This window comes from Perca flavescens, chromosome 18, assembly GCF_004354835.1.
Source record: "Perca flavescens isolate YP-PL-M2 chromosome 18, PFLA_1.0, whole genome shotgun sequence".
In the NCBI taxonomy this organism is placed as follows: domain Eukaryota; kingdom Metazoa; phylum Chordata; class Actinopteri; order Perciformes; family Percidae; genus Perca; species Perca flavescens.
In genome coordinates, this window is record NC_041348.1 from 9,754,723 (window position 1) to 9,777,691 (window position 22,969).

General features: G+C 40.7%; 1 protein-coding gene, 3 long non-coding RNA genes and 10 other non-coding genes across 16 annotated transcripts; 9 read left to right on the forward strand and 5 right to left on the reverse strand.

Moving 5' to 3' along the window:
- The first annotated feature begins 863 nt into the window (after positions 1-863).
- On the forward strand, positions 864-2,078 carry LOC114572751 (uncharacterized). The gene is made up of 3 exons (XR_003694818.1): positions 864-884; positions 1,390-1,505; positions 2,011-2,078. It is a non-coding gene; the product is annotated as an uncharacterized LOC114572751 (long non-coding RNA).
- A 26-nt stretch (positions 2,079-2,104) lies between these two features.
- Positions 2,105-8,952, forward strand: LOC114573002 (uncharacterized). 2 transcript variants are annotated; one of them, XR_003694847.1, is made up of 8 exons: positions 2,105-2,122; positions 3,104-3,219; positions 3,724-3,830; positions 4,815-4,930; positions 6,553-6,668; positions 7,175-7,281; positions 8,258-8,373; positions 8,878-8,952. It is a non-coding gene; the product is annotated as an uncharacterized LOC114573002 (long non-coding RNA). The 2 variants fall into 2 exon arrangements; XR_003694848.1 differs by lacking the exon at positions 8,258-8,373 and having other exon boundaries at positions 8,878-8,935.
- Positions 2,170-2,240, reverse strand: trnad-guc (transfer RNA aspartic acid (anticodon GUC)). The gene has a single exon. It is a non-coding gene; the product is annotated as a tRNA-Asp (tRNA).
- On the forward strand, positions 2,500-2,572 carry trnav-cac (transfer RNA valine (anticodon CAC)). Its single transcript has one exon. It is a non-coding gene; the product is annotated as a tRNA-Val (tRNA).
- On the reverse strand, positions 5,588-5,658 carry trnad-guc (transfer RNA aspartic acid (anticodon GUC)). The gene has a single exon. It is a non-coding gene; the product is annotated as a tRNA-Asp (tRNA).
- Positions 5,957-6,029, forward strand: trnav-cac (transfer RNA valine (anticodon CAC)). Its single transcript has one exon. It is a non-coding gene; the product is annotated as a tRNA-Val (tRNA).
- trnad-guc (transfer RNA aspartic acid (anticodon GUC)) lies at positions 7,332-7,403 on the reverse strand. The gene has a single exon. It is a non-coding gene; the product is annotated as a tRNA-Asp (tRNA).
- On the forward strand, positions 7,661-7,733 carry trnav-cac (transfer RNA valine (anticodon CAC)). The gene has a single exon. It is a non-coding gene; the product is annotated as a tRNA-Val (tRNA).
- A 12-nt stretch (positions 8,953-8,964) lies between the features above and the next one.
- On the forward strand, positions 8,965-15,712 carry LOC114572823 (uncharacterized). Its single transcript, XM_028604605.1, has 10 exons — positions 8,965-8,985; positions 9,966-10,081; positions 10,586-10,701; positions 11,206-11,312; positions 11,580-11,685; positions 12,599-13,325; positions 13,409-13,480; positions 13,575-13,634; positions 14,253-14,449; positions 15,545-15,712. Exons 6-10 carry the CDS (start codon positions 12,605-12,607, stop codon positions 15,710-15,712), a joined length of 1,218 nt encoding a protein of 405 aa, XP_028460406.1. The 5' UTR covers positions 8,965-8,985; positions 9,966-10,081; positions 10,586-10,701; positions 11,206-11,312; positions 11,580-11,685; positions 12,599-12,604.
- trnat-ggu (transfer RNA threonine (anticodon GGU)) lies at positions 9,363-9,438 on the forward strand. The gene has a single exon. It is a non-coding gene; the product is annotated as a tRNA-Thr (tRNA).
- A 1,495-nt stretch (positions 15,713-17,207) lies between the features above and the next one.
- Positions 17,208-21,219, reverse strand: LOC114573003 (uncharacterized). Of its 2 annotated transcripts, XR_003694849.1 has the most exons (4): positions 21,132-21,219; positions 20,034-20,149; positions 18,320-18,435; positions 17,232-17,814 (listed from the first exon to the last, which is right to left on the reverse strand). It is a non-coding gene; the product is annotated as an uncharacterized LOC114573003 (long non-coding RNA). The 2 variants fall into 2 exon arrangements; XR_003694850.1 differs by lacking the exons at positions 20,034-20,149; positions 21,132-21,219 and adding an exon at positions 19,418-19,432 and having other exon boundaries at positions 17,208-17,814.
- On the forward strand, positions 17,589-17,660 carry trnad-guc (transfer RNA aspartic acid (anticodon GUC)). Its single transcript has one exon. It is a non-coding gene; the product is annotated as a tRNA-Asp (tRNA).
- Positions 19,299-19,370, forward strand: trnad-guc (transfer RNA aspartic acid (anticodon GUC)). The gene has a single exon. It is a non-coding gene; the product is annotated as a tRNA-Asp (tRNA).
- trnav-cac (transfer RNA valine (anticodon CAC)) lies at positions 20,679-20,751 on the reverse strand. The gene has a single exon. It is a non-coding gene; the product is annotated as a tRNA-Val (tRNA).
- Positions 21,220-22,969: the final 1,750 nt, after the last annotated feature.

Here is a 22,969-nt window from a genome sequence, read left to right on the forward strand (position 1 = left end):
GCCTTGTTTCGGGCATTTCCTTTACAAAGACATTTGGAAACGCTGATCAATCCGTTTAAGTTTGAATCTTGCAGGGTTGACATGTTTAGGCCATTTGTAAAATAATGCAGACACCTACGTCGAACAGTGAAAAACAGCTTTTCATCGGTTTCCACCTCATGGTTGGTAGTGGTTATCACGTTTGCTTACTTTGACTCATGGTTGGTCTCAAGAAAAAAAACAAGTTTGTTTGGTTTACTTCACAATGTTCTTTCTCCAAATTATTAACAGCATTTGATGTAAAATCTCAATAACAATGAAAAATATTGAAATCCTGTCTTTCTTAAATTGTTTTACCTTTTGAGCCTCAAGTTTCCGCCTCATTAGTGCGTTCCTGGAATACGTTCCTGCTTCCTGACTGTTTGGATCAACTTGGAAGGTAGGTGGAAATATTTTTTTTGGTATTTAATTAACTGGTAAAACGTTCAAATGATTTGTCAAATCGTCAGCCACAGCCAGTTGTAGTCTGTACAGGCAGAAACTGAGAACTTTGGAAGCGAATGCAGACACCCAAACAGTCAGTCTTGTCGGTTTAGCTTGCATGCCTTTCAGTAGCAGTTCCACCTCATGGTTGGTCCAAGAAAATAAATCCTTGGGCTTACTTTTTAGCCATTGTTGTTCTTTTTCTCCAAATTATTAACAGCATTTGACTAACATAATTGAGCACATTACAATGAAAATTTTATTGAAATGTTTATGTAATTCTTTTACTCTCATTGTTGTTCTTAGTCATTGCTCTTACCTTTTCGTGAGCCTCAACCTCTTTTCCGTCAAATTGTTGTTGTTTGATCGTTCCTGGATCCTTCTTACGTTCCTGCTTCCTTCCTATGTTCCTGGATCCTGAGGTAAGTGATCATATCGTCAACTGTAAAGCTCTCTTTGATAGCAGGAACATGCTCAATGCTGCTGTAAAACTGTTGTCTTTCTTGGACTATATCCACTTTAATAGTGTTTTCCTTAAAAAGTCATATTTATTGCTATGTTTAGGCCTTGTATTGGAACTGGGGGCATTTCCGCGACCCTTACACAAAGACATTTGGAAATCAAATCAATCCGTTTAAGTTTGAATCTTGCAGGGTTGCGTTGTAGTCTGTACAGGCAGAAACTGAGAACTTTGGAAGCGAATGCAGACACCCGTCATTCAGTCAGTCTTATCGGTTAGCTTGCATGCCTTTCAGTAGCAGTTCCACCTCATTGTTGGTCCAAGCAAATAAATCCCTGGGCTTACTTTTAGCCATTGTTGTTCTTTCTCCAAATTATTAACAGCATTTGACTAACATAATTGAGCATATTACAATGAAAAATATTGAAATGTTTATGTAATTCTTTTACTCTCATTGTTGTTCTTAGCCTCATTGCTCTTACCTTTCGTGAGCCTCAACCTCTTTGCCGTCAAATTGTTGTTGTTTGACGTTCCTGGATCCTTCTTACGTTCCTGCTTCCTTCCTATGTTCCTGGATCCTGAGGTAAGTGATCATATCGTCACTGTAAAGCTCTCTTTGATAGCAGGAACATGCTCAATGCTGCTGTAAAACTGTTGTCTTTCTTGGACTATATCCACTTTAATAGTGTTTTCCTTAAAAACGCATATTTATTGCTATGTTTAGGCCTTGTATCCACACTACTCGGGCATTTCCGCGACCCTTACACAAAGACATTTGGAAACGTCGATCAATCCGTTTAAGTTTGAATCTTGCAGGGTTGCGTTGTAGTCTGTACAGGCAGAAACTGAGAACTTTGGAAGCGAATGCAGACACCTACGTCAGTCAGTCTTATCGGTTAGCTTGCATGCCTTTCAGTAGCAGTTCCACCTCATGGTTGGTCCAAGAAAATAAATCCTTGGGCTTACTTTTCGCCCTTGTTGTTCTTTCTCCAAATTATTAACAGCATTTGACTAACATAATTGAGCATATTACAATGAAAAATATTGAAATGTTTATGTAATTCTTTTACTCTCAATGTTGTTCTTAGCCTCATTGCTCTTACCTTTCGTGAGCCTCAACCTCTTCGCCTCATTGTTTGACGTTCCTGGATCCGTCAACGTTCCTGCTTCCTTCCTGGGGGAACGTTCCTGGATCCGGAGGTAGGTGATCATATCGTCATTGGTAAATAATTAACAGGTAAAACGTTCTCCCCGTCAGGGAATCGAACCCGGTCTTCTGCGTGACAGGCAGAGATACTGTCCACTATACTAACGAGGAACGCCCAAACACTGGATGTGGCACGCGCACTCGGTGGGTGGCGCTATAACAGCATCTAGGCGACAGTGAATACATGTGGAAACATTTAGGTTTACTATATATTGACTGTCACTCATGTCCATGACAGAGCAGCTGTGACTGAATCCTGTTTAACATATCTATGTGTCAAAAATAGACATGTCAAACGGCATTTTGAACATTGTAAGTAAAATATAAATGTTGCATTTCCGGCGAACATGTGAAAAACAGCTTTTCATCGGTTTCCGTAGTGTAGTGGTTATCACGTTTGCCTCACACGCGAAAGGTCCCCAGCTCGAAACTGGGCGGAAACAAGTTTGTTTGAGTTTACTTTGCACAATCAAACTCTGCTGATGTAAAATCTCAATAACCTGCATGGAAAACTGTTCCTGTCTTGAAATCGTGGCCAGGCCTACCGAAGTTTCCATAGTGCACCAGTCATCGTGTTGGCCTGACACACAAAATGGCTCAGCTTGGAAACTGGGGGGAAAGTTTATTTTTTCTATTTTATTACACTGAGTAATGAAATCAAATGATTCGGTCAAATCGTCAGCCACAGCAAGGGTTGCGTTGTAGTCTGTACGGGCAGAAAAAGAGAACTTTGGAAGCGAATGCAGACACCCACGTCATTCAGTCTTGTCGGTTAGGTAAGCTCGCATGCCTTTCAGTAGCAGTTCCACCTCATTGTTGGTCCAAGCAAATAAATCCCTGGGCTTACTTTTTTTTTAGCCATTGTTGTTCTTTCTCCAAATTATTATCAGTATTTGAATAACATAATTGAGCACATTTTAATAATTTTATTTTAAATGTTTATGTAATTCTTTTACTCTCATTGTTGTTCTTAGCCTCATTGCTCTTACCTTTCGTGAGCCTCAACCTCTTTGCCGTCAAATTGTTGTTGTTTGACGTTCCTGGATCCTTCTTACGTTCCTGCTTCCTTCCTATGTTCCTGGATCCTGAGGTAAGTGATCATATCGTCACTGTAAAGCTCTCTTTGATAGCAGGAACATGCTCAATGCTGCTGTAAAACTGTTGTCTTTCTTGGACTATATCCACTTTAATAGTGTTTTCCTTAAAACGCATATTTATTGCTATGTTTAGGCCTTGTATCCACACTACTCGGGCATTTCCGCGACCCTTACACAAAGACATTTGGAAACGTCGATCAATCCGTTTAAGTTTGAATCTTGCAGGGTTGCGTTGTAGTCTGTACAGGCAGAAACTGAGAACTTTGGAAGCGAATGCAGACACCTACGTCAGTCAGTCTTATCGGTTAGCTTGCATGCCTTTCAGTAGCAGTTCCACCTCATGGTTGGTCCAAGAAAATAAATCCTTGGGCTTACTTTTCGCCCTTGTTGTTCTTTCTCCAAATTATTAACAGCATTTGACTAACATAATTGAGCATATTACAATGAAAAATATTGAAATGTTTATGTAATTCTTTTACTCTCAATGTTGTTCTTAGCCTCATTGCTCTTACCTTTCGTGAGCCTCAACCTCTTCGCCTCATTGTTTGACGTTCCTGGATCCGTCATACGTTCCTGCTTCCTTCCTACGTTCCTGGATCCGGAGGTAGGTGATCATATCGTCATTGGTAAATAATTAACAGGTAAAACGTTCTCCCGTCAGGGAATCGAACCCGGTCTTCTGCGTGACAGGCAGAGATACTGTCCACTATACTAACGAGGAACGCCCAAACACTGGATGTGGCACGTCACTCGCTAGGTGGCGCTATTACAGCATCTAGGCGACAGTGAATACATGTGGAAACATTTAGGTTTACTATATATTGACTGTCACTCATGTCCATGACAGAGCAGCTGTGACTGAATCCTGTTTAACATATCTATGTGTCAAAAAAAATAGACATGTCAAACGGCATTTTGAACATTGTAAGTAAAATATAAATGTTGCATTTCCGGCGAACATGTGAAAAACAGCTTTTCATCGGTTTCCGTAGTGTAGTGGTTATCACGTTTGCCTCACACGCGAAAGGTCCCCAGCAGCGAAAAACTGGGCGGAAACAAGTTTGTTTGAGTTTACTTTGCACAATCAAACTCTGCTGATGTAAAATCTCAATAACCTGCATGGAAAACTGTTCCTGTCTTGAAATCGTGGCCAGGCCTACCGAAGTTTCCATAGTGCACCAGTCATCGTGTTGGCCTGACACACAAAATGGCTCAGCTTGGAAACTGGGGGGAAAGTTTATTTTTTTTCTATTTTATTACACTGAGTAATGAAATCAAATGATTCGGTCAAATCGTCAGCCACAGCAAGGGTTGCGTTGTAGTCTGTACGGGCAGAAAAAGAGAACTTTGGAAACGAATGCAGACACCCACGTCATTCAGTCTTGTCGGTTAGGTAAGCTCGCATGCCTTTCAGTAGCAGTTCCACCTCATTGTTGGTCCAAGCAAATAAATCCCTGGGCTTACTTTTTTTAGCCATTGTTGTTCTTTCTCCTAATTATTATCAGTATTTGAATAACATAATTGAGCATTTTTTAATAATTTATTTTAAATGTTTATGTAATTCTTTTACTCTCATTGTTGTTCTTAGCCTCATTGCTCTTACCTTTCGTGAGCCTCAACCTCTTTGCCGTCAAATTGTTGTTGTTTGACGTTCCTGGATCCTTCTTACGTTCCTGCTTCCTTCCTATGTTCCTGGATCCTGAGGTAAGTGATCATATCGTCACTGTAAAGCTCTCTTTGATAGCAGGAACATGCTCAATGCTGCTGTAAAACTGTTGTCTTTCTTGGACTATATCCACTTTAATAGTGTTTTCCTTAAAACGCATATTTATTGCTATGTTTAGGCCTTGTATCCACACTACTCGGGCATTTCCGCGACCCTTACACAAAGACATTTGGAAACGTCGATCAATCCGTTTAAGTTTGAATCTTGCAGGGTTGCGTTGTAGTCTGTACAGGCAGAAACTGAGAACTTTGGAAGCGAATGCAGACACCTACGTCAGTCAGTCTTATCGGTTAGCTTGCATGCCTTTCAGTAGCAGTTCCACCTCATGGTTGGTCCAAGAAAATAAATCCTTGGGCTTACTTTTCGCCCTTGTTGTTCTTTCTCCAAATTATTAACAGCATTTGACTAACATAATTGAGCATATTACAATGAAAAATATTGAAATGTTTATGTAATTCTTTTACTCTCATTGTTGTTCTTAGCCTCATTGCTCTTACCTTTTCGTGAGCCTCAACCTCTTCGCCTCATTGTTTGACGTTCCTGGATCCGTCCGTTCCTGCTTCCTTCCTACGTTCCTGGATCCGGAGGTAGGTGATCATATCGTCATTGGTAAATAATTAACAGGTAAAAACGTTCTCCCCGTCTGGGAATCGAACCCGGTCTTCTGCGTGACAGGCAGAGATACTGTCCACTATACTAACGAGGAACGCCCAAACACTGGATGTGGCGTCGTCACTCGCTAGGTGGCGCTATTACAGCATCTAGGCGACAGTGAATACATGTGGAAACATTTAGGTTTACTATATATTATGGAAACATTTAGGTTTTAGCCATATTGTCTTCTGTCACTCATGTCTCATGTCCATGACAGAGCAGCTGTGACTGAATCCTGTTTAACATATCTATGTGTCAAAAATAGACATGTCAAACGGCATTTTGAACATTGTAAGTAAAATATAAATGTTGCATTTCCCGACGAACATGTGAAAAACAGCTTTTCATCGGTTTCCGTAGTGTAGTGGTTATCACGTTTGCCTCACACGCGAAAGGTCCCCAGCTCGAAACTGGGCGGAAACAAGTTTGTTTGAGTTTACTTTGCACAATCAAACTCTGCTGATGTAAAATCTCAATAACCTGCATGGAAAACTGTTCCTGTCTTGAAATCGTGGCCAGGCCTACCGAAGTTTCCATAGTGCACCAGTCATCGTGTTGGCCTGACACACAAAATGGCTCAGCTTGGAAACTGGGGGGAAAGTTTATTTTTTTTCTATTTTATTACACTGAGTAATGAAATCAAATGATTCGGTCAAATCGTCAGCCACAGCAAGGGTTGCGTTGTAGTCTGTACAGGCAGAAAAAGAGAACTTTGGAAGCGAATGCAGACACCTACGTCAGTCAGTCTTATCGGTTAGCTTGCATGCCTTTCAGTAGCAGTTCCACCTCATTGTTGGTCCAAGCAAATAAATCCCTGGGCTTACTTTTAGCCATTGTTGTTCTTTCTCCAAATTATTATCAGTATTTGAATAACATAATTGAGCACATTTTAATAATTTTATTTTAAATGTTTATGTAATTCTTTTACTCTCATTGTTGTTCTTAGCCTCATTGCTCTTACCTTTCGTGAGCCTCAACCTCTTTGCCGTCAAATTGTTGTTGTTTGACGTTCCTGGATCCTTCTTACGTTCCTGCTTCCTTCCTATGTTCCTGGATCCTGAGGTAAGTGATCATATCGTCACTGTAAAGCTCTCTTTGATAGCAGGAACATGCTCAATGCTGCTGTAAAACTGTTGTCTTTCTTGGACTATATCCACTTTAATAGTGTTTTCCTTAAAAACGCATATTTATTGCTATGTTTAGGCCTTGTATCCACACTACTCGGGCATTTCCGCCGACCCTTACACAAAGACATTTGGAAACGTCGATCAATCCGTTTAAGTTTGAATCTTGCAGGGTTGCGTTGTAGTCTGTACAGGCAGAAACTGAGAACTTTGGAAGCGAATGCAGACACCTACGTCAGTCAGTCTTATCGGTTAGCTTGCATGCCTTTCAGTAGCAGTTCCACCTCATGGTTGGTCCAAGAAAATAAATCCTTGGGCTTACTTTTCGCCCTTGTTGTTCTTTCTCCAAATTATTAACAGCATTTGACTAACATAATTGAGCATATTACAATGAAAAATATTGAAATGTTTATGTAATTCTTTTACTCTCATTGTTGTTCTTAGCCTCATTGCTCTTACCTTTCGTGAGCCTCAACCTCTTCGCCTCATTGTTTGACGTTCCTGGATCCGTCATACGTTCCTGCTTCCTTCCTACGTTCCTGGATCCGGAGGTAGGTGATCATATCGTCGTCATTGGTAAATAATTAACAGGTAAAAACGTTCTCCCGTCAGGGAATCGAACCCCGGTCTTCTGCGTGACAGGCAGAGATACTGTCCACTATACTAACGAGGAACGCCCAAACACTGGATGTGGCACGTCATCGCTAGGTGGCGCTATAACAGCATCTAGGCGACAGTGAATACATGTGGAAACATTTAGGTTTACTATATATTGACTGTCACTCATGTCCATGACAGAGCAGCTGTGACTGAATCCTGTTTAACATATCTATGTGTCAAAAATAGACATGTCAAACGGCATTTTGAACATTGTAAGTAAAATATAAATGTTGCATTTCCGGCGAACATGTGAAAAACAGCTTTTCATCGGTTTCCGTAGTGTAGTGGTTATCACGTTTGCCTCACACGCGAAAGGTCCCCAGCTCGAAACTGGGCGGAAACAAGTTTGTTTGAGTTTACTTTGCACAATCAAACTCTGCTGATGTAAAATCTCAATAACCTGCATGGAAACTGTTCCTGTCTTGAAATCGTGGCCAGGCCTACCGAAGTTTCCATAGTGCACCAGTCATCGTGTTGGCCTGACACACAAAATGGCTCAGCTTGGAAACTGGGGGAAAGTTTATTTTTTCTATTTTATTACACTGAGTAATGAAATCAAATGATTCGGTCAAATCGTCAGCCACAGCAAGGGTTGCGTTGTAGTCTGTACGGGCAGAAAAAGAGAACTTTGGAAACGAATGCAGACACCCACGTCATTCAGTCTTGTCGGTTAGGTAAGCTCGCATGCCTTTCAGTAGCAGTTCCACCTCATTGTTGGTCCAAGCAAATAAATCCCTGGGCTTACTTTTAGCCATTGTTGTTCTTTCTCCAAATTATTATCAGTATTTGAATAACATAATTGAGCACATTTTAATAATTTTATTTTAAATGTTTATGTAATTCTTTTACTCTCATTGTTGTTCTTAGCCTCATTGCTCTTACCTTTCGTGAGCCTCAACCTCTTTGCCGTCAAATTGTTGTTGTTTGACGTTCCTGGATCCTTCTTACGTTCCTGCTTCCTTCCTATGTTCCTGGATCCTGAGGTAAGTGATCATATCGTCACTGTAAAGCTCTCTTTGATAGCAGGAACATGCTCAATGCTGCTGTAAAACTGTTGTCTTTCTTGGACTATATCCACTTTAATAGTGTTTTCCTTAAAAACGCATATTTATTGCTATGTTTAGGCCTTGTATCCACACTACGGGCATTTCCGCCGACCCTTACACAAAGACATTTGGAAACGTCGATCAATCCGTTTAAGTTTGAATCTTGCAGGGTTGCGTTGTAGTCTGTACAGGCAGAAACTGAGAACTTTGGAAGCGAATGCAGACACCTACGTCAGTCAGTCTTATCGGTTAGCTTGCATGCCTTTCAGTAGCAGTTCCACCTCATGGTTGGTCCAAGAAAATAAATCCTTGGGCTTACTTTTCGCCCTTGTTGTTCTTTCTCCAAATTATTAACAGCATTTGACTAACATAATTGAGCATATTACAATGAAAAATATTGAAATGTTTATGTAATTCTTTTACTCTCAATGTTGTTCTTAGCCTCATTGCTCTTACCTTTCGTGAGCCTCAACCTCTTCGCCTCATTGTTTGACGTTCCTGGATCCGTCATACGTTTCCTGCTTCCTTCCTACGTTCCTGGATCCGGAGGTAGGTGATCATATCGTCATTGGTAAATAATTAACAGGTAAAACGTTCTCCCGTCAGGGAATCGAACCCGGTCTTCTGCGTGACAGGCAGAGATACTGTCCACTATACTAACGAGGAACGCCCAAACACTGGATGTGGCACGTCACTCGCTAGGGTGGCGCTATTACAGCATCTAGGCGACAGTGAATACATGTGGAAACATTTAGGTTTACTATATATTGACTGTCACTCATGTCCATGACAGAGCAGCTGTGACTGAATCCTGTTTAACATATCTATGTGTCAAAAATAGACATGTCAAACGGCATTTTGAACATTGTAAGTAAAATATAAATGTTGCATTTCCCGACGAACATGTGAAAAACAGCTTTTCATCGGTTTCCGTAGTGTAGTGGTTATCACGTTTGCCTGGTTGGTCGCGAAAGGTCCCCAGCTCGAAACTGGGCGGAAACAAGTTTGTTTGAGTTTACTTTGCACAATCAAACTCTGCTGATGTAAAATCTCAATAACCTGCATGGAAAACTGTTCCTGTCTTGAAATCGTGGCCAGCCTACCGAAGTTTCCATAGTGCACCAGTCATCGTGTTGGCCTGACACACAAAATGGCTCAGCTTGGAAACTGGGGGGAAAGTTTATTTTTTTTCTATTTTATTACACTGAGTAATGAAATCAAATGATTCGGTCAAATCGTCAGCCACAGCAAGGGTTGCGTTGTAGTCTGTACGGGCAGAAAAAGAGAACTTTGGAAACGAATGCAGACACCCACGTCATTCAGTCTTGTCGGTTAGGTAAGCTCGCATGCCTTTCAGTAGCAGTTCCACCTCATTGTTGGTCCAAGCAAATAAATCCCTGGGCTTACTTTTAGCCATTGTTGTTCTTTCTCCAAATTATTATCAGTATTTGAATAACATAATTGAGCACATTTTAATAATTTTATTTTAAATGTTTATGTAATTCTTTTACTCTCATTGTTGTTCTTAGCCTCATTGCTCTTACCTTTCGTGAGCCTCAACCTCTTTGCCGTCAAATTGTTGTTGTTTGACGTTCCTGGATCCTTCTTACGTTCCTGCTTCCTTCCTATGTTCCTGGATCCTGAGGTAAGTGATCATATCGTCACTGTAAAGCTCTCTTTGATAGCAGGAACATGCTCAATGCTGCTGTAAAACTGTTGTCTTTCTTGGACTATATCCACTTTAATAGTGTTTTCCTTAAAACGCATATTTATTGCTATGTTTAGGCCTTGTATCCACACTACTCGGGCATTTCCGCCGACCCTTACACAAAGACATTTGGAAACGTCGAAATCGTTTTTAAGTTTGAATCTTGCAGGGTTGCGTTGTAGTCTGTACAGGCAGAAACTGAGAACTTTGGAAGCGAATGCAGACACCTACGTCAGTCAGTCTTATCGGTTAGCTTGCATGCCTTTCAGTAGCAGTTCCACCTCATGGTTGGTCCAAGAAAATAAATCCTTGGGCTTACTTTTCGCCCTTGTTGTTCTTTCTCCAAATTATTAACAGCATTTGACTAACATAATTGAGCATATTACAATGAAAAATATTGAAATGTTTATGTAATTCTTTTACTCTCATTGTTGTTCTTAGCCTCATTGCTCTTACCTTTCGTGAGCCTCAACCTCTTTGCCGTCAAATTGTTGTTGTTTGACGTTCCTGGATCCTTCTTACGTTCCTGCTTCCTTCCTATGTTCCTGGATCCTGAGGTAAGTGATCATATCGTCACTGTAAAGCTCTCTTTGATAGCAGGAACATGCTCAATGCTGCTGTAAAACTGTTGTCTTTCTTGGACTATATCCACTTTAATAGTGTTTTCCTTAAAACGCATATTTATTGCTATGTTTAGGCCTTGTATCCACACTACTCGGGCATTTCCGCGACCCTTACACAAAGACATTTGGAAACGTCGATCAATCCGTTTAAGTTTGAATCTTGCAGGGTTGCGTTGTAGTCTGTACAGGCAGAAACTGAGAACTTTGGAAGCGAATGCAGACACCTACGTCAGTCAGTCTTATCGGTTAGCTTGCATGCCTTTCAGTAGCAGTTCCACCTCATGGTTGGTCCAAGAAAATAAATCCTTGGGCTTACTTTTCGCCCTTGTTGTTCTTTCTCCAAATTATTAACAGCATTTGACTAACATAATTGAGCATATTACAATGAAAAATATTGAAATGTTTATGTAATTCTTTTACTCTCAATGTTGTTCTTAGCCTCATTGCTCTTACCTTTCGTGAGCCTCAACCTCTTCGCCTCATTGTTTGACGTTCCTGGATCCGTCATACGTTCCTGCTTCCTTCCTACGTTCCTGGATCCGGAGGTAGGTGATCATATCGTCATTGGTAAATAATTAACAGGTAAAACGTTCTCCCCGTCAGGGAATCGAACCCCGGTCTTGGGCGGCTCCCGCCGTGAATAGTAGGGCTTAATTCTCTTAACTTTTACCATTCATTCTCTATGGTAAGTCTTAAACTACGGCTGTCATATATTTGTGGCCACAAGCTGGATTTCGGGGGCGCTGTTTCCCCCTGTGGATAGAGTTAAGGAGAGACTCTTTTTTTTCTTCTTTTTCCTTGTTTCCTCACAGTGACAGACGTCGCATCATAGACACAGATAAAGTGCACGGAATTTTTGTCGATATACGGTGTTTTTTCAACTGTTCTGTCGTCTTACAAGTTGTCAACTTATCAAACGTAAGTATTAAATTAACGTGTCTCCGTTGTATATATGGGCAAACTGTTGTTATACACTGTTAGTTGTTTTAGGATTGATTGACAGGTTCAAACTGTTGTTTACTTAGCTAAGGTAACGTTAACGTTAGCTAACAATAACGTCAGTACATTCATGTTTTTCATGTAACGTTATGTACATGTCAGCGTTTACAGTAACGTTTACTTGTAATGATGTTACGTTGCACATCTCTCTTAACTTGTAATGATGTTACGTTGCACATGTCTCTTACAGACATTGCTATTGTGCTTTCTTTGACTCTTTCATAGTGTTTATTTATTTACAAACCATTAAACACAGAGGTACTGTTAATATGTTGCTGCTACATACGTGTTTCAGAATATTTTCAATGGCTAAATACTACAATATGTCTAAAATGGGGATAAATTGATAATAGGTTAAACACAGACACTTTGTTCTATCTATCTGTCTATCTAGTTATCTCTATGTCTGTCTAGCTGTTACCTAGTCATTAAAAAGGCTGATTTATGTTAACATGAATAACTGTTTATAGTATGACTGTCTTTTTAATTATTACTATATAATATGGATACTATTTAGCTACAGTCGTGTTTCAGGCAATTCTTGTGTATATTTTCAATAAAATAATACAGTTTATGTCTAAGATGGGGTTCATTTGCTATGGCAAACAGCATATAGAATTATTGTTAATAGATTAATATGTGAATAATACATTTTGATCTATCTATCTATCTATCTATCTATCTATCTATCTATCTATCTATCTATCTATCTGTGCTGTTACTTAGTCATTACAAATGCTGATTGATGTTAAAATAAATAACTGTTTATGTAACAGTATGACTATATTTTGATTATTACTATATAATATACACTGTGTTTTGCTGTGCACAGGAGATAATGAAGAAGACAACCAACTTCTTTCCCGGAAAGACTATGGTGTCTTTCAGGAAGGGTCCATCAGGTCATCTGCGGCAGGATCCCTCTGACGAGGCCATGCGGATCAAAAAGAACCCTTCTCTTGAGGACAAGTCTCCCCCTCAGAGACATGACCTTGTGAAGACCAATGCTCTCACTGTGGTCTTTGAGCGGGGAGGGGATGTGTCTGACCGACTGGAGGTGATGGGGGAGTATGTGCTGCAGTTTGGCAAGTACAAGGGTAAATTGTTTAGGTGGCTCCTGGAAAATGATGTTGGCTACACCATCTACCTGATGAAAAAGGTAGAGGAGGAGGAGAGAGATGGGACCTTCAACCCTCAGGGACACAACAAGGACAGCCTGCTGTCATTTCTGGACTATGCCAGGAGCTTCCAGGAAATTAGGGACCTCAGGGAGTATCTAGCTTCCAGGCTGCCTGCGCCACCAGTGGCATCAGAGGGTGACAATACTGTCGGCTTTGGAGCCAGGGCAAAGGACACCTGGAGGCAGATCTGGGAGAGCAGGGCAGACGGATATGCTGCCTTCATCGTAGGAGTAAAGTGCATCAAAAACAGCAAGATGTACAACCTGCAGCAGTACATCCTCAAGCAGCAGAGGGCTGAGTCTGGGGAGTCCTGTCCACCACCTGCAGGAGTCTCCACTACATCAGCTGCCCCTACACCGCCTACATCTAGCATTCTAGGTCAGTACACAAAAATATGCAAATACAGATGTTTAGTATTTTATGACCTGACACACAATAATTGTTATTGTTTAATCTTCTAGCGATGGAGGAAGACGAGGAGTTGGAGAGGGGGATGCTGAATCTGTCTCCCTGTAAATTTGCCACTGAACTAAGTAGGTGGAGATAGTTTAATTAACAGTGTTCTTTTAAACTCTTACTGTTTACGATAGTACTGTAGTCTAATCTAGTAGTCACCTGTGCTTTCAGGACCAGCAGCATTCTCCAGAGCCCGGCTGTGTCTCCACCAACAGGTTTTTCTCCATCGGTGTAGAGGGAGGATTCTGTTCTCAGCAGAATCCTCCTGCTATTACTGTTCTCCTTCAACTAGTTTGTTATTTTGGCCATGTTCAGGCCTGTTCTGATGCTTGTGTTCTCTTACTTTCCCGCTAACCTAAGGAATTAACAGGTCAGCGAAGATGGTAAGTTTTTTTTTTGCATTTTTTTTCTCAGGCTGTCATTCAAGGATTTGGCATTTTCTTTTTGCCATGCCACATCTTTGAATGACAGGCAGTGTGCTTACTATATATTCATATTGTTTCTGTGCTTTACCTGTTTTCTTAAAAGCATTGTGTTTTGTCATTGCAAATAAATAGCAATTCAGAATTTAAGTTTTTTTTTAGTTTTCAGTCTGTACTCACAGTTTGTTAGAGAGACAACAGGTAAAGACACATTCTGAAGCATGAACAGACTTGACTGTGGGAGGAAAATGACACTGAATTGTTTTTACAGCACACAGGACGGAGCCAACAGCGACGGTTTCCAGACCTGCTGAGCCTGATGACTCCTCTGGGATTGTTGCTTCTGTGAAAGGTTATTATTTGTTTTGTCTTACTTTAAACCATCATGAATGCCCTGAATGTTTTTGTGACCAAAATCTTCTTACAGCCAGGCTGAAGGCCCCGCTGCCAGCCCCTTCTACCTCCTCAGCTCAGATGATATGTGGACTTCAGCATGTGGAGCCAGGCTGTCGTCATGTTGTGTTAAATTGTGACAAGCACAGGGTACAGCCCAACATCCCAGCTGCTGTAGCTATGGAGACCAAGGATCACTGCCCTGCTGCTTTGGTGGCCACAGACTCTCAGGTAATCCAGATTACAGTTTTTCTCAATCTCTTTGGCACATTTACTGAACCAAATTTACAATTGTCAAAACTCTAAGTACAACTCTCACACCACATGGCACATTCAGCATTCCAATAATCTATGTGACCTATAAAAGGTGATTACTCAATCAAAATAATGAAATCCTGTTTTAAATGTAAATAATTCCATCAATGAATAACTAAGTGGCATCAAAACAATCATTATTAATTATTGCTTGGACCAACACAGTCAAAATGCAAAGACATCCTGTCTAATGACAGTGTAATCTGAAAGTGTGATAGTTGCCCACTATGGAATATTGTCCGAAGTCTAACATTTTATATTGAGGCAGCTGAATACTATTGATGTCAACAAAAACATTTTTAACAGAACATGTATCTTGTCATTGTGTGTACATACCAGCCATAGGAAATATACATAAAGAAAGCTTGTACAGAAAAAAAGATATACAAAAGCAAAACTATTAGGAACTGCTGTACAGTGCAGGTAAAAAGAAAAGAGGCTGCACTCTCCACCCAGCCTGTCATGCTCAGGCCATGGTTGATTAAAGTGTAATTGTTGCCCTTATCTCATTTGATCTTTCACTGGGCCGTCGCCTTTCCCCACACTCTAATGCCCTTTCCTCACCCCCTCAGCACCCCACACTCTAATGCCCTTTCCTCACCCCCTCAGCACCCCACACTCTAATGCCCTTTCCTCACCCCCTAAGCACCCCACACTCTAATGCCCTTTCTTCTTACATAGGGAGGCTGTTGCCCCAGTCTGTCTCCTGCATGCTCCATATTCTGCTCAGTCTGACACTTGCAGTGTTAATGTGTTTAAAATTGTGAGGAAATTGAATTGTTCCTCATTTAGCTTACAACTTTTTAAAAAATGTCACATATCTATTATGTATCTTATGTGTGACAGGTTATTGTGATTGTTGGTTGCTCTATTTAGCATGTAGGGATTTACACAGTGAACATGTGTATAATTGCATTTGAGAGTAATATGACCCAATAGCAAATGAATGCAAACTATTTTGATCTGTAGACTTAAACTGACTAAATCACTATATGTGATGCTGTATTGCAGGAGACCAGTGAAGATCCAGTTGGAGTGGTGCTGATCACACAGCTGGAGTGGTCTTTCAGCAGGGCTCCGGTCCCAGCGGTCCCAGCACACAGCTGCTACCAGAGGCAGTCTTTCATGGATACAGGTCATTCAAATGACCTACCTACCATCCTCCTACAGACCAGGTAATGGTCAGACTTAATAGGCTTAATAAGGTTGCATTAGTTATCAGTTACCCTATGCAAAATGTCAAGACTATGGGGGAATATAATATATAATAAATGTAGCAAATTGAACTGTTTTTTTAACTGAATTTATTTCAAATAACTCTTCACACAATCCACAAAAATTTTTTGATGCATGTTTTGTCCGAGTTTGGTAAGAAACTATATAATAAATATATGCTCCTGCCATTCTCAACCCTCCACCTGTTGCTCCGCACTAGGAGGAGTCTCTGAGCCGGTCTACAGTGGAGCGGATTGGGTCAGACATCCTGGTTAAACAACAACAACAACAAGAACATCATCATCATCATCATCAAGCAGCAGCAGCAGCAGAAAAAGATGACCAGGAACTGTTTAGCCTACAGTCAGCTGAAGTTGTAGATGGAGTCAGAGGAGAGGGCGAACAGGAAGTCAGCAGTGCAGCTTCCAACAGGTCGCCTGTGGAGGTTCAGGTCATCAACCCCTAAAGCCCTCAGATACTGTACATGACAGCTTCCCCGGGGTACCAGGGATATACATCTACTGCCCCTCCAGAGTGTTCTCCCCCTACAAGGCACAGGGCATGGGGAAGGAGATGACCTGGGGGGAGTTCAAACTGTCGGACTTCTATGAGGCTGAGAGACACAAAGATTCAAAGAGAAGACAGACAAATGGACTGCTAACCCACCAAACGACAAATATATCCTCTCACACGCACACACACGCACGCACTCACGCACACAAGACACACCACTGTGCATTGTCAGGACTGTTTCTTCTGTTTTCATAGCCAAGCAATTATGATCTTTAGTTTAATTTAACTGTATTCACCTTCACTGGATGTCTGGTCTGATTCATCATCATCATCATCATCATCATCCTCACATAGTCTCTCAGCACCTTTACATACACTCTCGTGTGCCCTCCACGTGTGTAAATGTGTAATATTTTAATAATAAATTATTCCGTAAATGTATACCCATATTTAGTTGTTAATTTGTTTTATATATAACATTTGAATTATATAAATAAGCAATGTGTCAATGTCAGTTTTTATTTTGTGTTTAAGAATGATGTTGTTCTTTATGAAATATCTTGGGAGCATTACTATGACTTATTGATATTTGATATTTGATTGAGGAAGTAAAAGTGATAGAAAATGAAATAAAATTATACGTATAAATATATACATTGCTTTGGAATTTTGTATCATTATATGGTAGTATACTATTCAATTCAACTTTTACCACTAGCAGCATGTAAAAGTATTATTGTCATGACCTTAAAATCACAAGGTCTTATCATATTGTTGCCACATAATTTTTCAGAAACATATTGAATTAAATTTAACATTAAATGGTTAAAAACTTTATATATAATTGTTTTGTGTAATACAGACATGCTGTAGCATAATATTCTGGACTAAATACAGGACAATGTTTTTGGGTAAGGGGGGATTCGAACCCTGTTCTTTTGGAGAGGCTTCCGGTCAGGAAAAAATCTTTTTTTTCTTTTTTTCTTTTTTACGAGAAAGTCTTCTACACCTATATGCGACTGGCCTCTGCTTGTGAGGCAAACGTGATAACCACTACACTACGGAAACCGATGAAAAGCTGTTTTTCACATGTTCGTCGGGAAATGCAACATTCATATTTTACTTACAATGTTCAAAATGCCGTTTGACATGTCTATTTTTGACACATAGATATGTTAAACAGGATTCAGTCACAGCTGCTCTGTCATGGACATGAGTGACAGTCAATATATAGTAAACCTAAATGTTTCCACATGTATTCACTGTCGCCTAGATGCTGTAATAGCGCCACCTAGCGAGTGACGTGCCACATCCAGTGTTTGGGCGTTCCTCGTTAGTATAGTGGACAGTATCTCTGCCTGTCACGCAGAAGACCGGGGTTCGATTCCCTGACGGGGAGAACGTTTTACCTGTTAATTATTTACCAATGACGATATGATCACCTACCTCCGGATCCAGGAACGTAGGAAGGAAGCAGGAACGTATGACGGATCCAGGAACGTCAAACAATGAGGCGAAGAGGTTGAGGCTCACGAAAGGTAAGAGCAATGAGGCTAAGAACAACATTGAGAGTAAAAGAATTACATAAACATTTCAATATTTTTCATTGTAATATGCTCAATTATGTTAGTCAAATGCTGTTAATAATTTGGAGAAAGAACAACAAGGGCGAAAAGTAAGCCCAAGGATTTATTTTCTTGGACCAACCATGAGGTGGAACTGCTACTGAAAGGCATGCAAGCTAACCGATAAGACTGACTGACGTAGGTGTCTGCATTCGCTTCCAAAGTTCTCAGTTTCTGCCTGTACAGACTACAACGCAACCCTGCAAGATTCAAACTTAAACGGATTGATCGACGTTTCCAAATGTCTTTGTGTAAGGGTCGCGGAAATGCCCGAGTAGTGTGGATACAAGGCCTAAACATAGCAATAAATATGCGTTTTTAAGGAAAACACTATTAAAGTGGATATAGTCCAAGAAAGACAACAGTTTTACAGCAGCATTGAGCATGTTCCTGCTATCAAAGAGAGCTTTACAGTGACGATATGATCACTTACCTCAGGATCCAGGAACATAGGAAGGAAGCAGGAACGTAAGAAGGATCCAGGAACGTCAAACAACAACAATTTGACGGCAAAGAGGTTGAGGCTCACGAAAGGTAAGAGCAATGAGGCTAAGAACAACAATGAGAGTAAAAGAATTACATAAACATTTAAAATAAAATTATTAAAATGTGCTCAATTATGTTATTCAAATACTGATAATAATTTGGAGAAAGAACAACAATGGCTAAAAGTAAGCCCATGGATTTATTTGCTTGGACCAACAATGAGGTGGAACTGCTACTGAAAGGCATGCGAGCTTACCTAACCGACAAGACTGAATGACGTGGGTGTCTGCATTCGTTTCCAAAGTTCTCTTTTTCTGCCCGTACAGACTACAACGCAACCCTTGCTGTGGCTGACGATTTGACCGAATCATTTGATTTCATTACTCAGTGTAATAAAATAGAAAAAAAAATAAACTTTCCCCCCAGTTTCCAAGCTGAGCCATTTTGTGTGTCAGGCCAACACGATGACTGGTGCACTATGGAAACTTCGGTAGGCCTGGCCACGATTTCAAGACAGGAACAGTTTTCCATGCAGGTTATTGAGATTTTACATCAGCAGAGTTTGATTGTGCAAAGTAAACTCAAACAAACTTGTTTCCGCCCAGTTTCGAGCTGGGGACCTTTCGCGTGTGAGGCAAACGTGATAACCACTACACACGGAAACCGATGAAAAGCTGTTTTTTTTCACATGTTCGTCGGGAAATGCAACATTTATATTTTACTTACAATGTTCAAAATGCCGTTTGACATGTCTATTTTTGACACATAGATATGTTAAACAGGATTCAGTCACAGCTGCTCTGTCATGGACATGAGTGACAGTCAATATATAGTAAACCTAAATGTTTCCACATGTATTCACTGTCGCCTAGATGCTGTAATAGCGCCACCTAGCGAGTGACGTGCCACATCCAGTGTTTGGGCGTTCCTCGTTAGTATAGTGGACAGTATCTCTGCCTGTCACGCAGAAGACCGGGGTTCGATTCCCTGACGGGGAGAACGTTTTACCTGTTAATTATTTACCAATGACGATATGATCACCTACCTCCGGATCCAGGAAAGGAAGGAAGCAGGAACGTATGACGGATCCAGGAACGTCAAACAATGAGGCGAAGAGGTTGAGGCTCACGAAAAGGTAAGAGCAATGAGGCTAAGAACAACATTGAGAGTAAAAGAATTACATAAACATTTCAATATTTTTCATTGTAATATGCTCAATTATGTTAGTCAAATGCTGTTAATAATTTGGAAAAAAGAACAACAAGGGCGAAAAAGTAAGCCCAAGGATTTATTTTCTTGGACCAACCATGAGGTGGAACTGCTACTGAAAGGCATGCAAGCTAACCGATAATAAGACTGACTGACGTAGGTGTCTGCATTCGCTTCCAAAGTTCTCAGTTTCTGCCTGTACAGACTACAACGCAACCCTGCAAGATTCAAACTTAAACGGATTGATCGACGTTTCCAAATGTCTTTTGTGTAAGGGTCGCGGAAATGCCCGAGTAGTGTGGATACAAGGCCTAAACATAGCAATAAATATGCGTTTTTAAGGAAAACACTATTAAAGTGGATATAGTCCAAGAAAGACAACAGTTTTACAGCAGCATTGAGCATGTTCCTGCTATCAAAGAGAGCTTTACAGTGACGATATGATCACTTACCTCAGGATCCAGGAACATAGGAAGGAAGCAGGAACGTAAGAAGGATCCAGGAACGTCAAACAACAACAATTTGACGGCAAAGAGGTTGAGGCTCACGAAAGGTAAGAGCAATGAGGCTAAGAACAACAATGAGAGTAAAAGAATTACATAAACATTTAAAATAAAATTATTAAAATGTGCTCAATTATGTTATTCAAATACTGATAATAATTTGGAGAAAAGAACAACAATGGCTAAAAAGTAAGCCCAGGGATTTATTTGCTTGGACCAACAATGAGGTGGAACTGCTACTGAAAGGCATGCGAGCTTACCTAACCGACAAGACTGAATGACGTGGGTGTCTGCATTCGTTTCCAAAGTTCTCTTTTTCTGCCCTGTACAGACTACAACGCAACCCTTGCTGTGGCTGACGATTTCAAATCATTTGATTTCATTACTCAGTGTAATAAAATAGAAAAAAAATAAACTTTCCCCCCAGTTTCCAAGCTGAGCCATTTTGTGTGTCAGGCCAACACGATGACTGGTGCACTATGGAAAACTTCGGTAGGCCTGGCCACGATTTCAAGACAGGAACAGTTTTCCATGCAGGTTATTGAGATTTTACATCAGCAGAGTTTGATTGTGCAAAGTAAACTCAAACAAACTTGTTTCCGCCCAGTTTCGAGCTGGGGACCTTTCGCGTGTGAGGCAAACGTGATAACCACTACACTACGGAAACCGATGAAAAGCTGTTTTTCACATGTTCGTCGGGAAATGCAACATTTATATTTTACTTACAATGTTCAAAATGCCGTTTGACATGTCTATTTTTGACACATAGATATGTTAAACAGGATTCAGTCACAGCTGCTCTGTCATGGACATGAGTGACAGTCAATATATAGTAAACCTAAATGTTTCCACATGTATTCACTGTCGCCTAGATGCTGTAATAGCGCCACCTAGCGAGTGACGTGCCACATCCAGTGTTTGGGCGTTCCTCGTTAGTATAGTGGACAGTATCTCTGCTGCTGTCACGCAGAAGACCGGGGTTCGATTCCCTGACGGGGAGAACGTTTTACCTGTTAATTATTTACCAATGACGATATGATCACCTACCTCCGGATCCAGGAACGTAGGAAGGAAGCAGGAACGTATGACGGATCCAGGAACGTCAAACAATGAGGCGAAGAGGTTGAGGCTCACGAAAAAGGTAAGAACAATGAGGCTAAGAACAACATTGAGAGTAAAAGAATTACATAAACATTTCAATATTTTTCATTGTAATATGCTCAATTATGTTAGTCAAATGCTGTTAATAATTTGGAAAAAAAAAGAACAACAAAGGAAAAAAAAGTAAGCCCAAGGATTTATTTTCTTGGACCAACCATGAGGTGGAACTGCTACTGAAAGGCATGCAAGCTAACCGATAAGACTGACTGACGTAGGTGTCTGCATTCGCTTCCAAAGTTCTCAGTTTCTGCCTGTACAGACTACAACGCAACCCTGCAAGATTCAAACTTAAACGGATTGATCGACGTTTCCAAATGTCTTTGTGTAAGGGGGCGGAAATGCCCGAGTAGTGTGGATACAAGGCCTAAACATAGCAATAAATATGTTTTTAAGGAAAACACTATTAAAGTGGATATAGTCCAAGAAAGACAACAGTTTTACAGCAGCATTGAGCATGTTCCTGCTATCAAAGAGAGCTTTACAGTGACGATATGATCACTTACCTCAGGATCCAGGAACATAGGAAGGAAGCAGGAACGTAAGAAGGATCCAGGAACGTCAAACAACAACAATTTGACGGCAAAGAGGTTGAGGCTCACGAAAGGTAAGAGCAATGAGGCTAAGAACAACAATGAGAGTAAAAAAGAATTACATAAACATTTAAAATAAAATTATTAAAATGTGCTCAATTATGTTATTCAAATACTGATAATAATTTGGAGAAAGAACAACAATGGCTAAAAAAAAGTAAGCCCAGGGATTTATTTGCTTGGACCAACAATGAGGTGGAACTGCTACTGAAAGGCATGCGAGCTTACCTAACCGACAAGACTGAATGACGTGGGTGTCTGCATTCGTTTCCAAAGTTCTCTTTTTTCTGCCAGTACAGACTACAACGCAACCCTTGCTGTGGCTGACGATTTGACCGAATCATTTGATTTCATTACTCAGTGTAATAAAATAAAAAAAAAATAAACTTTCCCCCAGTTTTCCAAGCTGAGCCATTTTGTGTGTCAGGCCAACACGATGACTGGTGCACTATGGAAACTTCGGTAGGCCTGGCCACGATTTCAAGACAGGAACAGTTTTCCATGCAGGTTATTGAGATTTTACATCAGCAGAGTTTGATTGTGCAAAGTAAACTCAAACAAACTTGTTTCCGCCCAGTTTCGAGCTGGGGACCTTTCGCGTGTGAGGCAAACGTGATAACCACTGGAACGGAAACCGATGAAAAGCTGTTTTTCACATGTTCGTCGGGAAATGCAACATTTATATTTTACTTACAATGTTCAAAATGCCGTTTGACATGTCTATTTTTGACACATAGATATGTTAAACAGGATTCAGTCACAGCTGCTCTGTCATGGACATGAGTGACAGTCAATATATAGTAAACCTAAATGTTTCCACATGTATTCACTGTCGCCTAGATGCTGTAATAGCGCCACCTAGCGAGTGACAATGCCACATCCCACATCCAGTGTTGCGTTCCTCGTTAGTATAGTGGACAGTATCTCTGCCTGTCACGCAGAAGACCGGGGTTCGTTTCCTGACGGGGAGAACGTTTTACCTGTTAATTATTTACCAATGACGATATGATCACCTACCTCCGGATCCAGGAACGTAGGAAGGAAGCAGGAACGTATGACGGATCCAGGAACGTCAAACAATGAGGCGAAGAGGTTGAGGCTCACGAAAGGTAAGAGCAATGAGGCTAAGAACAA

Excerpts from the sequence above, each read along its gene's own strand:
- LOC114572823 (XM_028604605.1), top strand. The coding sequence starts at position 12,605 with ATGAAGAAGACAACCAACTTCTTTCCCGGAAAGACTATGGTGTCTTTC. Across the intron at positions 13,326-13,408 it reads GCCTACATCTAGCATTCTAG|CGATGGAGGAAGACGAGGAG; the intron begins GTCAGTACACAA and ends TTAATCTTCTAG. Across the intron at positions 13,481-13,574 it reads TAAATTTGCCACTGAACTAA|GACCAGCAGCATTCTCCAGA; the intron begins GTAGGTGGAGAT and ends CTGTGCTTTCAG.